At 48.9% G+C, this 14,289-nt stretch overlaps 1 protein-coding gene across 4 annotated transcripts in view; it reads right to left on the bottom strand.

The window, feature by feature from the left end:
* ST6GAL2 (ST6 beta-galactoside alpha-2,6-sialyltransferase 2) overlaps positions 1-14,289 on the bottom strand; it is an 84,774-nt gene that overhangs the window by 35,646 nt on the left and 34,839 nt on the right. For all 4 annotated transcript variants that reach the window (XM_045445539.1, XM_045445540.1, XM_045445538.1 and 1 more), the window contains exon 2: positions 5,625-6,619. In XM_045445539.1, the coding sequence (XP_045301495.1) occupies positions 5,625-6,570 (946 nt within the window). In that variant the 5' untranslated portion in view covers positions 6,571-6,619. The remainder of the gene's footprint in view (positions 1-5,624; positions 6,620-14,289) is intronic.

Genomic DNA, 14,289 nt, shown 5'->3' with positions numbered 1-14,289 from the left:
GCATTCTCAACCCCTATGATTGTAAAAAACTCATTCCCTCCCCCTTGGAGGAAGCAGATTTGAGGCTTATCCTCCCTTCTTCAGGTTTGGCTGCATAAATGAACCCTTTCCTTGCTGCATACCTGATGTCTCGGTGATTGGCTTTGCTGCTGCACATAGGGCAGACGAACTTGGGTTCAGTTACAAGTTCCTGGTTGAAAGCTTGAATTTTATTACTGGCAAAAAAAAAAAAAAAAAAAAAATACTGTCTGCTATTTTCCTAAAAGGGACAGGCTGACTCAATTCCTCTTTGAGAAAATATCTACCAAATATCCAGGGACTGAATCAAGTATGTCTATCAGTCATTTGTTTCAAGTAAACATGGCGTCGCATGATACAAGTGGCTAGTTCTGCTCACTACTCAGCCACACAAGGGCTTTTCCACTATGTGCTGGTGTGCAGAAGCGTTTTCACGTCATTGCCTTCTTGGTCTTGAAAACACGTGTACTCAAAGACTGATATTTAATAAAGCCAACATTTTTAAATGTTTTCCTGCTTCCTCAAGGACATCCATAAGTGAAACTGCCTCTCTATTCTTCTCCTGCAGAGCTTGGCTGCAGAAATCACAACTAGTACCATTGGGCAACACTGCCTTCATTTACACTAAGCAGCAGTTTTACCTACCGCTGCCTCTGCACCACCAGTGCAAATGTCAATGGTTAAAAGACCCCTGTGTGTTTTCATAAAAAGTTTTCCCCTCATGAGCCCCTGAAGGGGTCTTGGGACCCCAAATGTAAGCACATCACAGCGATGTGAACTGCTGATCTGGGGCAACCCACTCCCAAGCCAGAGTGAGAGCAGGCTCCAGGCAGTGAGGTGACCTTTAGGAACAGACGTAATCAGGGCACTATGAGGGTAAGAAGTGTGAGGCCAGTGCTGCTGAACCTCAGTTCTCCTGCTAAACCATGCTGCCCTTGGACGCAGCCTCTGTCTAAAGGAGAGGTGAACAAGCCAAGGCTTCCAAGCAGTGGGTGCTTTTCAAATTAATTAGGTAGAAATTCCAAATTAACGGTATCAGCCTTGAAAATGTCACAGCTTTTAAATGCCAGTATTCTACACTGAGGTGTGTGTTAAGCCTTCAAGCGACCACACAAGGCACAGGGCACAAAAACATAAACTAGCTTAATTCCTTTGGAAGTGGTAGGAGTCTAAAGAGTTAAAAGGCCAATTTTTGTGCAGGAGGCTGCTATGGATGGAGACAGAACCTCCTTAAAGCTGTCAGTGGGATCAGGATGGGAGGGGGGAGCGTTTTGGGGAGGATGAGCTGAGAGCGTGTCTATCACGCAGACATGTTTTGTAAACATATTCCTGGCTGTGCATCTCCTTGATAATGCTCTTGAAAAACTAAGCTGTCCATTCATATTTAGAAAAGAAGGAATGGATCAGACAGCAAGCACATGGGGAATAAAGTAAAGCCTCATTTCTGGAGAAGGCATTTCCAGGGTAGAGCCATTTCGTGTTGACCTTGAGAACAGGGCCAGGCTACATGCATTCACTAAGGAAGATTAAAAAACCCTTCAAGAAGCAGCCAGCCAGGAGGCGTACCAGCACTAAGTCAGTGCCCTGCCTTGGGCACTGGGCCCCACATCCCCCTCCTCCCTTCCTGCACTCCTCCAGAAAACAAAATCTGAAACAGCAAGGGAGCAAAAGCCTCCAGTCTATAGGGAATGGCCTGCCAAAGAGATGATTCATCCCTCTCAAGACTCCGCCGCCCCTGTGTGCCTCGCCTCTCCCTGGGACTGCTGCAGTGTGACTTCCTTTGTGCCCTCCACTCCAGGCTCTGGAACTCTCTCTGAAATGCAAAGCTGACCCATCACTTCCCTGCTTCAAAGATCGTAATGCCTCTCTCGGCCACGTGGACCCAGGGGTCAGAGCTAGACTTTCTGGAGACCCAGAGTGGAGTTTAATGGAGTCCAGGCTCCACCCAGTGTGCCTGTAGGTGCCCCCATAAAACAGGAAGATTCCTTTTCTTGGCTTTGCAACAGTTTACACAAGAGCATTTGCAACAGGACTTTGCAGTAGACACCCTATAAGTGGCACCTTTTATTACAATTATTAAGTGAAATCTAATTTCTGGAGAATGATGTGCAAGCGGCCTGCCTGCCTATCAATGTAAGTCTCTCCCCACTCCCAGCCCCTCGTGCTCCCTGTAGATCTCATGCCACCCACCTCCCCCATCTCCCTACCCCTGTGCCCTTCTGTGTGCCCCCCACCCCCGCCCCGCCAAGCACTTCTCATGCTGTGTCTCACCTACCTCTTACCCTAGACTTCAGCCTGGATTTCCCTCTTTGGGCAGTCCTTGCTAACCTCTCTCTACCCAGTCATCAGCCCTCACGGTGGGTTAGGATTCTGCTGTCATTTCTTCCCCGTCAGTATGCATATCTCTCTGTCCTTCTAACCACAATACTGAAAATGTCTGTTCCAGTTGGTCTTCTCCAATAGACTGCATAGGACTTGAGGTTTATCTCTCAGCCTTATTTATCTTTGCATCGCTAGTGCCTAGCATAGCATTAGGCCTCGGTGGGTTGGGGACTCAATAAATAATCAATTCCTGTTAAATAACTACAGGATCTTCTTTCTCCCCTTTTGAGGCATCAGGATCTGCCAAATCCTAAGCTATTACCACCAAGTACCATATGCCCTGCTTCCTACACACAGCCCTCCACACCCTCCCACTTCCCCAGACCCTTCCCAGAATTTGAGTTGCAAGCACACAGTCCCTGATTTCCCACATCAGGGCTAGGGCTGTTAAGACATTTCTCCTCTGTAGTGTGTTTGCACAGGACTGCTGGGAGCTGATTTCACTACCAAATTATTATTGTTTATGTGTATGGCTGAAAAAAAAATCATCTCTTAGTTCTAGGAAAGAATGTTCCATGTTTCCAAAACAGTTCAGTTTGCTTTGCAATAACATATTCAAAGTGGAGGTGTTTACAACTGCTATACTGTTCTCAAAAACAATTACATGGCATGACTCAAGCCTAACAGAAGAGGGAGAAGCAAGACTGCATTGTCAGCGGAGCAACCAGCAGAGGGAGCTACAGGGCGGCCGATAAGCAAACCTGAGGCGCATGGGGTCTCCCACTCAGAGAGGGGAGATTGATGGAGCATTCTGGGCCAGTACAGCCTGGAGGGGCCTCCTGGGAGGGGTGACATGGAGGTAGGTACTTTCTTAGCTTCTTCCTCAGTCTTTCATGAGACCATGACCTTTCTGTAAGTTCTTTGATCTTCATTTAGCCAATTACACAAGTAGAAATGTAGGGGCCAAGATGATTTTAGCTAACCAGCATGGAACGCCCCAGCATTCCAAGTTGCCTGAAGGAATCTGCTGAGTGAATCTGTTTTTATCAAGAGAGACATTGACAAGTATGTGTTATAAGCACATATACGTTAGGGGAGCAGGAAGGAGACATAGAAGCACCTGGCATGCACAAGTGCTGAGACTAAGAGACACCCTCGCTTATAAAAATGAAACTTTTTGCTTTTACACACGGAACTGTGCTGATTCCACATTCTTAAAATGGTAGTGAAAAACTGGGTTCAAAGGAACCTGGGCAATACAATAAAGAGAATTTCTTAAAATTTCTGAGTTGCGTTCTTCAATATCATAATTGGAAGTCTATAGTTCTAATCATGAAGCTTCACCTAAGGGCAGACAATAGAAGTTAAATTTGGATGCTAGCAACTAACAAAGATGTAAGTGACATTTCACGTTCCCCAGAAATGTGTAATTCTCAGTGTCTTTCACACTCTCTTCCAAACTCTGAATCAAGTAGAATTTATAAGACTCTGGTCAAGGATATTTTTGCCAGAATAAAGAGCAAGAGGAATCTCCCTGACACACAAGAGCAATCCATATATGCAGCTACTATGCAGAAGTGTTTAAAATAAAGCAAAACAAAACCGGAAGCAAGTTACTGCCTGCTTTCAAGCATAATACTTAAATTCCTTCTTACATTATTAATAATGGTCCTCGGGAATGAGAAGGAACTTCACCCCAGGGAGCTTTAAACCACTGTTCTTCCATAATCAATTGCAGACTACTCTGCTCCGGCCTTGGCTGCATATGACACATGGACAGTGTTATTATGAGCCTGCTGTAATGTCAGCACTGGGACACTGGGACCCTACACCTCAAGCCCGTGCTCGTGCTTACTTTTTTTAACTTTTTAAAAATTCACATTCACCTCCATTCCCAAGAATGTCTGATAGGAGGTCTGGGTGGTGGGACCCGATTACAATGGCATCGCCCCATTTCAAGGCAGCTCTGGCATGTCAGCCCCTCCTCAGGAATACAGAACACTGACAGACCCAAGAAACAATGGTTATTCCTTTCTACCAAGTGAGCAAAAGCCCCTTGACTGAAACTTCCAGATTAGCTATGAGCTACAACACTGTCTACTGTGAGAATGTATTAGACACAGTTGTTTTACAACTTGACTTCAGGCCAAGGCTGTGTCCGATTCACATTTTTTTCTTGGCACCTAGTACAGAAGTCTGAACATAGTAAGGACTAAACACATGTTTACTAAATGAATGAATGATTCTATAGACTCAAACTGCTTGTTTGCCCGTGTGGCAATGGAATGAGCATGGGCACAGAGGGAAGGCTAAGGCCTTACAGCTAAGCCTGAAGTTTGCTGAGAAAGAAGGAATTCTGCCTCCAGATGCAAAAGAGAAACCCTGCCTCAACTTCCCACTTGCTTGCCTGCCCTGCAGACTCCAGCCTCCAGACAGCAATCTCAACTCTTATCCAAACTTCCAGCCTACTCACCTGCCCTACAAATTTCAGACTTGTCCGTCCCCACAACTGCAGGAGTAAGTCCTTAAAAAAATCTCCTCTCTCTCTACATCAATCTGTTTCTCTGGACAGGCCTAATACAGGAACTATGACCCAGATGTGCTCCTGGGCTCTTGACAGGGCTCTGAAGGCAGAGTTCAGAAGGAAAGACGGATACCCAAGGTGTGGTCATGTTATTTACCATCTTGGAGAAGGTCCCTGATGGGTGTCCTGGCCACGACTCAAAGGTTGGACATGCACTAGCTGGCGTGAGGTCAGAGCTCATTGTGCGGACAGGAAGGGCTCTTCTCTGAGCCACAACATCCATTTAGTCCCTGGGCTAACGAAAATTACCACCATGCATACTTCTCTTTGCAGTTGCGCCCTCTCTAACTGTCGCTGCCCTGCAGACAGTTCTGCTTTCTTTTCTGGTCCTCTTGCTCCTCTCCCATGAGCCTACAACTTAGGGGTTCATCAGGTCTCTGCAGGCTAGGCCAGGAGCCTGGCCACGTAGAACACAGTCTCTTTGGGAGAAGAACTCGGAGCGGCTGCCAGGGGCAGGACACAGACCTTCCACTCCCCTGCCAGCCAGGAGAGGGGGAACACCTCTGCTTTCAAATCGTCCCCCCAAAAAAGACCTTTGCTGCTACCTCCAACAGGCTCGTTCTGCGCCAGTGAGGGAGAAGCACGGGAGACTCTCCCGCTGGCGTCAGAGACATCCAGCGCAGAACCCCGGTTCTGCCCAGCCAGCCAGATGCAAAGAACAAGGCCGAGTGCGCACCGTGGGCGACTGTGCGGGACCCACCTATCTCCTCGCCCAGGGAGGAGTTGAGGATGGCGCCGGCAGACATGACCACGGCGCAGCTCCGCAGGCCGCGCGGGTGCAGCTGGCTCAGCGGCACGGCGGGGACCAGCTTCTGCCAACCGAGCGCTGAGAAGGGCGCCTCCTTGCCGTCCAGCGTGCGCACCCGCACCCGGCTCCGCAGCGCACACAGCAGCTCGGCGCGGCTCAGCCCGGCCGCCCGCCGCCCGCGGAAGCGCACGCCGTGCTTGTTGGCGCTCAGGTAGTCCTGCATGGCCTTCTGCAGCCGCGGGTTGAGCATCTTGGACGAGACGTTTCCCTTCCAGAGCCGGTGGAGGAAGGCCCTGGACATGGACGAGTATAGCCTGTCCCCGTCGTCGCCGTCCTCCAGCGCCGGGCTCCCGCCGGGTTTCCGCTGCCGCTTCCTCGACCGCCTTCTCTGAGCCAGGCGAGCCGGTGCAGCCCCCTCCCGCCGGCCTGGGTCCCCGGGGGAGAGGGCCCCCGGCGTGCCCAGAGTGTGGCTGTGCAACCCTGGCTGCCCGGCGGCAAAGAAGTAGTCGTCGTCCTCCGGGTAGAAAGCACTTTGCGATTTTCTCCCGATCTGGGATGAAAAGAACTCTTCGTCATTTTCAAACCCATCCTGCACCTGGGTCCATTGCGGCAGGTCGCCTGGACCAGAGCGGAAGGGGACAGACGGGCGTCCGCCCAGCAGCCGCTTGTTCGCACCCACGCTCTCGGGCAAGGAGGGCTCCTGCATGGCACCCATGATGGCTCTCTGCTTCCCCTGCATGGGCAGGAGCCTCCTGGTCTCCAGGAAGGAGAAGGAGCTGGGCGCAGGCTCAGCTGGGTTGCTGTCGGTGAAGTAAATGAAAATCACCACGAAGAGGAGCCCCCAGGCGAAGATCCCGCAAAGCATTCGTTGTCTCCATTGCTTCAAGTGTGGTTTCATGGCAGGTCTCTGGGGTCAGCACCTTGTGTCGGTAGGAGGCCGAATGAACCTGAAAAACAGCCAGGTCTGCAGTTAGCCACCAGAAGACACCTGCTCAGAGGCCCCTGGGGAGAATCTGGCTTGAGCAGTGTTTCTGCAGGGGAGGGTTAGAAGGGGCATCAGAAACCAGGATCATTTGGGAAGTCTGACTAAATTTAAGCGTCATATCCCCCCAGCCCCACCCCACTTTCCTCCACTGGATCCGTGCCAGACAAGAGGTCCTGCCCAGAGTCTTGGGAGACAGCTGGAGGAGTGGCTGTATATATGGAAAACCTCTGCAGGTATAACCACTTCCCCCACCCTGACAGCTACTGAATTGGGGCCCATCCCAAAAGCCTCTCCCTGAAACTGGGTTTACAGAATTCCATTGGAAAAGCAAAGCAGCTGAGTTAAGAAGCAGAGTCTGTCCGCCCTCTCTTCCCTGCTTTATCAGACAACAAAGGCTCCTATATTGTACAGCTGTAGTACTGTGTGCTTTTAATGGGTGACAAGCGTGTCAGATTCTTCCTGGTCTCCCCCAGGCCCTGGGGGCTGCCTGAAATATACCAGAAGCCCACTAGGGTCGTGAATAACCAATGCTTCAGCCAGGTCTGCAGTTAGCCACTGTGGGCGAATGTGATGCCAGAGTATCTGTGGACTTCAAAAATACACTCAAATAAGTAGCCTCCGACTTCACCCCCATCATGAGTCTCTCGTGGAACAGGAAGGTAGTATGTTCACATGTCAAACACGGGAGGAGATGAAGGAAAAGCTGCCTGATTCTAGATGAGCCTCCAACAGAGAAAGGGTGACGAAGAAGGCAGAGATGAAATGGACAAGATACAAGGTAAGGGAGAAGGAACCTCTCCTTCACACAGTACTCGAGCCCCTGTTTACTGCTACATTGCTGTGTAGGTACAGTGCCTGGTACTAATAAAACAGTAACAAGAAACGCCCTTAATGTTCGGGAAAGTAAGCAAAGCCCCCAAAAGGGAAAAATACAAGGCACGTGTAATAATACTGGAGCTTTCTGGAGCCTACCAATGAGCACAGTGCCCAACACAGGCAGGCACTGAATACATATTGGCTGAAAGAATGGCGTGAGCCTGCGTGTGCGTGTTGGGGGTGGGGGTTGTGTGTTTGGGTGATGGGGTTGGAAGAAGTAGGGAAAACTGAACTGGAAAGTGACTCCCATCCAGCCATGGGGGACCCGGAGGGTGTATTTGAAACGGGGAGAAGTGAAGTTCTCTGAGCGAGGGTACCATACTGGTTGCTTTCAGATTTCTCTATAGCAGGTAGGGGGGACAGGGAGGAGAGGTGTAAGGAGGCAATACAGGGCTCGAGGGGGTCATTGGTAGAAATCAGACACTCAGAAAGTAGAGTATGAAGAACTCAGGGGGGGACTTCCCTCCCTAGCATAGGCTGATCGATGTGACTAAAACTCAAAGCATGTGAGGTGGGGCCATAATGCAATGGCTGGGTTTTTACTTAGATAACTCATATCAAAATGACTGATACCTACATAAACACAGTTACTGTGGAAGCTGTCCTCTGTCTTTGGTGGTAAAAAATGATATGCCAATGTAAGAAAACCATGTTTTCTTTGTGGCTCTGTAGCCGACGAAATATGGACACAGATTCATTGACCCCCTTCCCATTGAGAGGCAGGGTCTAATCCTGGTCTTGCATTCAGAGGAGGGTTCTGTAACTGCTCTGATCCGTTTCCACTCCCTGCTTCCATTTTCTACTTCTTAAAACGCTCATCTGGAGGAAAGCTAGCCACCAACAAGGCTGTCTCTCTAACCTCAGTCCACCCTACAGTCAGGAAACCGAAGCTAGCCATGTAGAAAGGCCACATGGACTGCAAGATGCCCGCCAACCCCAAGCTCTTCCGGCTGTCCCAGCCCCAGCATCAAACATGAACAGCGAAGACACATTGCGGCGCGTCCAGCCAAGTTGAGCTTTCAGATGATCCATCCCTGGCCAACCTCTCACTGCAACTGTATGGACGACCCCAAGTGAGAACCCAGCCAAAGCCCAGTCTACCTACCGCCACAGTGATGATGACAGGTTGTGGGAATAAGCCACAAAGGTTTTGAGGACTTTGTTACCTCAGAATAGATCACGGGGGCCGGTGCTAACAGAAATGAGAAATGGGAAGTGCCCCAAACACTTCCAACATCACGGCATCCTTGAAAGGAGAGCCCAGCCTCTCAGAGATTATATGAAAAGCAATATTCATTTCAATGGAGGAGCTGTGGCTTTTAAAAACGTGTTTGCTTTACCTTGTATCACCTAAAGGCAAGGCTGCAGGTTTCATTTACGGTCATAATTCAAACACACACGTACAGAACATGCTTTCACCAAGCTGGGAACGTTGATGCCAATAAATTAACGCAGAAGAAACAATACTAATGGTTAACCTATGTGCCAGACCCTAGGCTTACTCTTTCCCCTGGATTAGCTCATCTGGTCTTCCCAGCACCTCATAAGGTAGGAAATACACTTTATAAATGAGGAAACTAAAGCCCGGAGGGGTTAAGTAACTTGCCCAAAGCCGGGGAGATAGCAAGCAGCAGCGACTGCATACAAAACCCATCTGCCTGACTCCAGGGCTCACACGTTTAACAGTAAGTTCTGACTCCATTTGATCATACAGACTGAAGCTATATCTTCTAAAGAAAGCTTTTAAAGCTCTCTCTGGTGAAGGATCGCTTTTTTTCTCCAAACTGTCACAATCTGATGCTCTTATATTTCCACTCCTTCATGTCTTGGCAATGCCCAATTGCCGTAAAAGACTCTAAATGCTTACTGTCAAGTTTTGTACACATCTCATCAGGAGCTGGTAATGGACAGTTTGCAGATGTGCACACGCAGTCTGGGGACCACACTTTGAGTAGCGTCTACCACATGATCTCTCTAAACCTGTTTTCTTGGGAGCCTGTGCTTCAAACTGTGCTGCCCAAGCTGAGGATCTAGATGCTATATCCAGTATTTCAACATTTCTATTAGGAAATCAGAAAATCACCCTTAATGCCGGTTATTCTGCCCTTACCCCAGATGAGCACACTGCAATACCATTCTGACACTAAGCTCTGGAGTTAGCACGGTCCCCGCCAGTTAGGGACTCAGTCCCACAAGACTGCCTCCACCTCGGACACCAGCCTGAAGTGGGAACCCCAGGCCACATGCACTTAGGACCCTTTCTTTGGCTAGCAATCTGGGAGGTTCCCATAGCACCCCCTCGGGTTCCATAATTTGCCAGAATGAACTACGAGAGCCCTGTACCAACGATTACCGAGGTTTTGTAAGGTATACGCGTGGTTCGAGGTCTTGCAGGGAGGATCCCTCTCTCTGTGGTGTCAGAGAACATCACTCTCTGGACTCCACTATGTTCATGAACCATGAACTTCCACCAAGCCCTGTCATCCAGAGATTTCTCCCTACCATCTGAACACACAGTTCATCTTTCTGGTGACCAGCCTCCATCCTGAAGCTCGGCAGGGACCCACCAAGAGTCACCTCATGAACATAACAAAGATATTCCTGCCACTCAGGAAATTGCAAGGCTTTTGGCAGCCCCATGCCAGGAACCCCCGGACAAAGACCAGAGAGATTATTCTGCCACAGCAAGGCTGTAGAAGTCCTCATTATGTGGTGGCCTCTCGTTGAGCAACAGCTCTGGGCACACAGTCGGTGGCTTGCTGAAGAATGGGGAAGTGGAGATGTGGGCTGTGCACAGGGTTGCTGTGTGTAAAATGATGAGGAGGAAGCCTTGATCCTTTGGGGAGGGCCTAGAAACCTCTGGCCGTGGGGTTTGGAGCTGAGGGCCCCACCCCCATGCCAGGTGACCCTGAGCTGCTTCAGAGCAGCAGAGCGGGGGTATTAGGCATACAGAGTTCCTTATTTAGAAAACGCCTCGTTCCCAACCGAAGCAGGCCAAGACATTTTGTTTTTTAACTTTGGGGAGCTGACAGACATGGAAGAGAGGCAGAATCATGACAGGAGCTCTCTGGTCAGAAGACAAGCCTAAAAGGGAAAAGCAGGAGAGAAGGCACTGCCATGGGGCCAGGACCCTGGGGCAGCTCTTGTTGTCTCTGCCCACTTTGTCAGGAAGCAGAAAGGTGGGATTTGTGAAGCCCTCTGGGCACCATGCAAGCACTGGGAAGCCCAATGCAATAATGATAATTTTTCATTAGGTAAGATTTCGTGGCTTCGGATGCACAGTAATAATAGAAAGGAGGGGGATCACGGTCTCAACTCATGATTAGGCTGAACTTTTAATAATCCAAAAGCTTCCCCGCAACCTCTGTCGCTGCAAACCTTCTGCCAATTAAGGGAACATTCTCCAAAATGATTAAATCTCAAGGCAACAGCAAATCCTCCGCCAGCAAAACGCTACACACATCATTTTACGGATCATGGGGCCCAGTCCCCAGCATCTTTATAAACAATCCAGGTCAGAGACAGGTGGAGGACATCACCAATGTTCTGTCCATTGCTCATTCTTCTCCTCAAAATGACCATTCAGCCAGAGGAAGAAATGTTCAGCTAAGCAACAGAAAAAGAAAAAAAACAACACATTTTTTTTTCCTCTAACGTGGTATATTTAAAATATAATAACGTAGCTTAAACAAAGTAACGTATACTCATTGCTATTTCCCATCATTAGCTGGTGTGATATAAATCACATCGGGGAGATATAAGAGCTACATCAGGCAAATCATCCGTTCCCAGGTGCCAATGACAAAGTGCTACCTAATCATACGTTCACGTGTGCTTTGTCGGGGGTGATTTTAGTGACTGCGGCAGTTCAGTCCCTGCCAGTTGTCCCCTGGGAAGAGAACTGGCAAGATTATTAGCATCGTTTGTGTGGCGTGGCCCTCTCTCCATAGGGATTTTTTTTTTTTTAATTTTTTTTTTCAACGTTTATTTATTTATTTTGGGACAGAGAGAGACAGAGCATGAACGGGGGAGGGGCAGAGAGAGAGGGAGACACAGAATCGGAAACAGGCTCCAGGCTCTGAGCCATCAGCCCAGAGCCTGACGCGGGGCTTGAACTCACGGACCGCGAGATTGTGACCTGGCTGAAGTCGGACGCTTAACCGACTGCGCCACCCAGGCGCCCCGGGATTTTTTTTTAAGTTTATTTATTTATTTTGTGAGAGACAGAGACAGTGCAAGTGGGGGAGGGGCAGAGAGAGATGGGGAGAGAGAGAGAGAGAGAGAGAGAAGGAGGGAGGGAGAATCTCAAGCAGGCTCTGCACTGCCAGCACAGAGCCCGATGTGGGGCTCGAACCCACAAAGCGGCGAGATCATGATCTGAGCTGAAATCAAGGGTCAGAAGGTTAACCAACTGGGCCACCCAGGTGCCCCCTCTCCAAAGCGATTGTAATAACATTATGACCTACTACTTTAGCCGTGCTAAGGTCTACATTCCAAGTAGACGTTCTCTGCCCACTTGAACTACTTTTCTCTCTTCCCACTTTTCTCCCAATTCCTATTGCCTTTCTAGCCAGGCCTCTAGGAAACTTAACAGGGTAACACTAAAGCAATGATCATAGACAAACAAAACAAAATGACCGGCTGCTAGAAATTATTTTGATTATTCCACTTGTTCAGGAATTTCGGTGCCCCTCAGATACTAATTCTCAAAGAAATGAGCCACGTTTCTGCATGGAGGATGTTGAAAATAATACGAGAGTGTTAATAATCCTCCTTCAAATTGTTGAGGGAGAAATCACATTTTCCAAAAGGCACAATTCATTACAAGTGGTCAGATGACGTGAGGAAACACAAGCTGCAGATGAACATTACAGTGCAGCTAAGTGTTAAGAGGGCTAGCTTCCCATTTTGTTCAAGGGTAGAGAGAAGTTAATTCTGGCCTTTGCCACTTCAACGATGTCCCTCTCATAAGCCCTCAGGTTGACAGGCTTGATCACCCGTTTCCTTGAATGGAGAACATTCTGTAACACACTTTGATGGATGGGTCTCTGTTACAACTGCCATCTGACCAGGTTTTCTGTTGGTCGGAGAAACACTCGTGTCTTTTTTGTGTGTCGAAGTTGTCTGAAGAATCTTAAATCTAAGTATTTATTTTAACATTGAAATAATAAAGAAGATTTAGGATGTGAGCTATAGTGAGATACTCATGTATCTTAGTAGCCGTCAGGAGACATTTGCTTTCAAGATTCGTTTTTCCAAAATTAGCTCTTGTCACATACCCAAGAAAACACTCAAGTCTGCAGAAAAGAGGGAGGTACCACCCCCAGCTGGAATCCTTCTCTCTCTTCACAACCCCATTGGCTCCTTTCACAAATAACCCCTTTTCTTTCTTTTCATTTTCTATAAATGTAAGAAAGCCTCCGGACTGCTACATGCACGACACGGAGGGCCCGCTCTTGCATTCTTTCTCACTCCAGTCTCAGCCCATTTTGAAGCTAATGCCCAGAAAAACAGAAAGAAGGAGGTCAGCCTGGTCAGTGGGGCCTGGTGGTGGGAGGGCCGGCCCCCTTTCTAACGGTCCCGGCCGAACTGCTGATTCATTGTCCTACAAGGGCAGCCCTGCAGGTGCACTGGGTGCCCTGAGGGTGAGGCAGCTTGGCTCAGGCCAAGTATCCTTGTGACCAGGAGCCGCTGGACTCCACGATAGATGTCGCCATCTCCTGTAGGAGGAAGGACGCAGTTATGCTAGGGCCAGCCGACCCAAATGAGCTCTCTTGGCAAAGGCCTGAGTTTAAAAAACCAGTGCCATGGCTTCTGGTTGATTTAAAATGTGGTATCTTGAGTAATCTCAGAGGGGGACAGTGGGAGCTGCCTGAGGGTGGGACCGTATCAGATTCAGTCTTATATTCCCAGGAAACCAGTGTAGGTGGCCCCATGGAAGGTTCCCGATTAATGTTTTAAATAAATGAAATGAAAGACTGCAATTCATAAAATAAAATAAGCAGGACCGCCCGGAGGCAGACTCCTGGGTGGGACAGGCAGGAGGGGCCCCACCGCTTGCTGTCCTTCCCAGGCCAGCGGGAGTGTGTGGGTGGCTCTCTACACATTTAACCAGTTGTCGTATGGTTGGCTTAAGAACAGCATGTAAGGAACAGAATGTAAGGAACAGCAGTCACAGGAGTGGTCAGGGAGATGGAATGAACGAGCAGCGACGGTATCAGATGCTGCCATGCAGCAGATGCCTACCACGTGCTGGGCCCTGTGCAAAGCCCCTCATCTGTACTGTCTCATTTAAATGCTTCATTCCCGGTGTAATCGTCGTATCAAACTCTACAGTCAACATTGTTATTCTCATTCGGCATATGGAGAAACTGAAGCTCTGAGTGGTCCCCATCATGTACACTGTTCCAAACCCCTTTTTGTACCAACTGTACAATGAAACCAGGGGATGTTGCACCATGCCTGAAAATGTATTTATTTTTTTTTTAATTTTTTAATGTGTATTTATTTTTGAGAGAGAGATAGTGCGTGCCCGCGCGTCAGGGAGGGGCAGAGAAGGAGACACAGAATCTGAAGCAGGATCCAGGCTCTGAGCTGTCAGCACAGAGCCTGACTCGGGACTCGAGCCCACGAGGTGTGAGATTATGACCTGAGCCGAAGTCGGACACTCAACCGACTGAGCCACCCAGGCGCCCCCACCATGCTTGAAATTTTAATGAGATTTTTTTTCTCTCGGCCAGAAAGTATTATGCCAAA

Source organism: Leopardus geoffroyi, chromosome A3, assembly GCF_018350155.1.
Source record: "Leopardus geoffroyi isolate Oge1 chromosome A3, O.geoffroyi_Oge1_pat1.0, whole genome shotgun sequence".
NCBI lineage: Eukaryota > Metazoa > Chordata > Mammalia > Carnivora > Felidae > Leopardus > Leopardus geoffroyi.
This window is presented reverse-complemented; position numbering and strand designations above follow the sequence as displayed.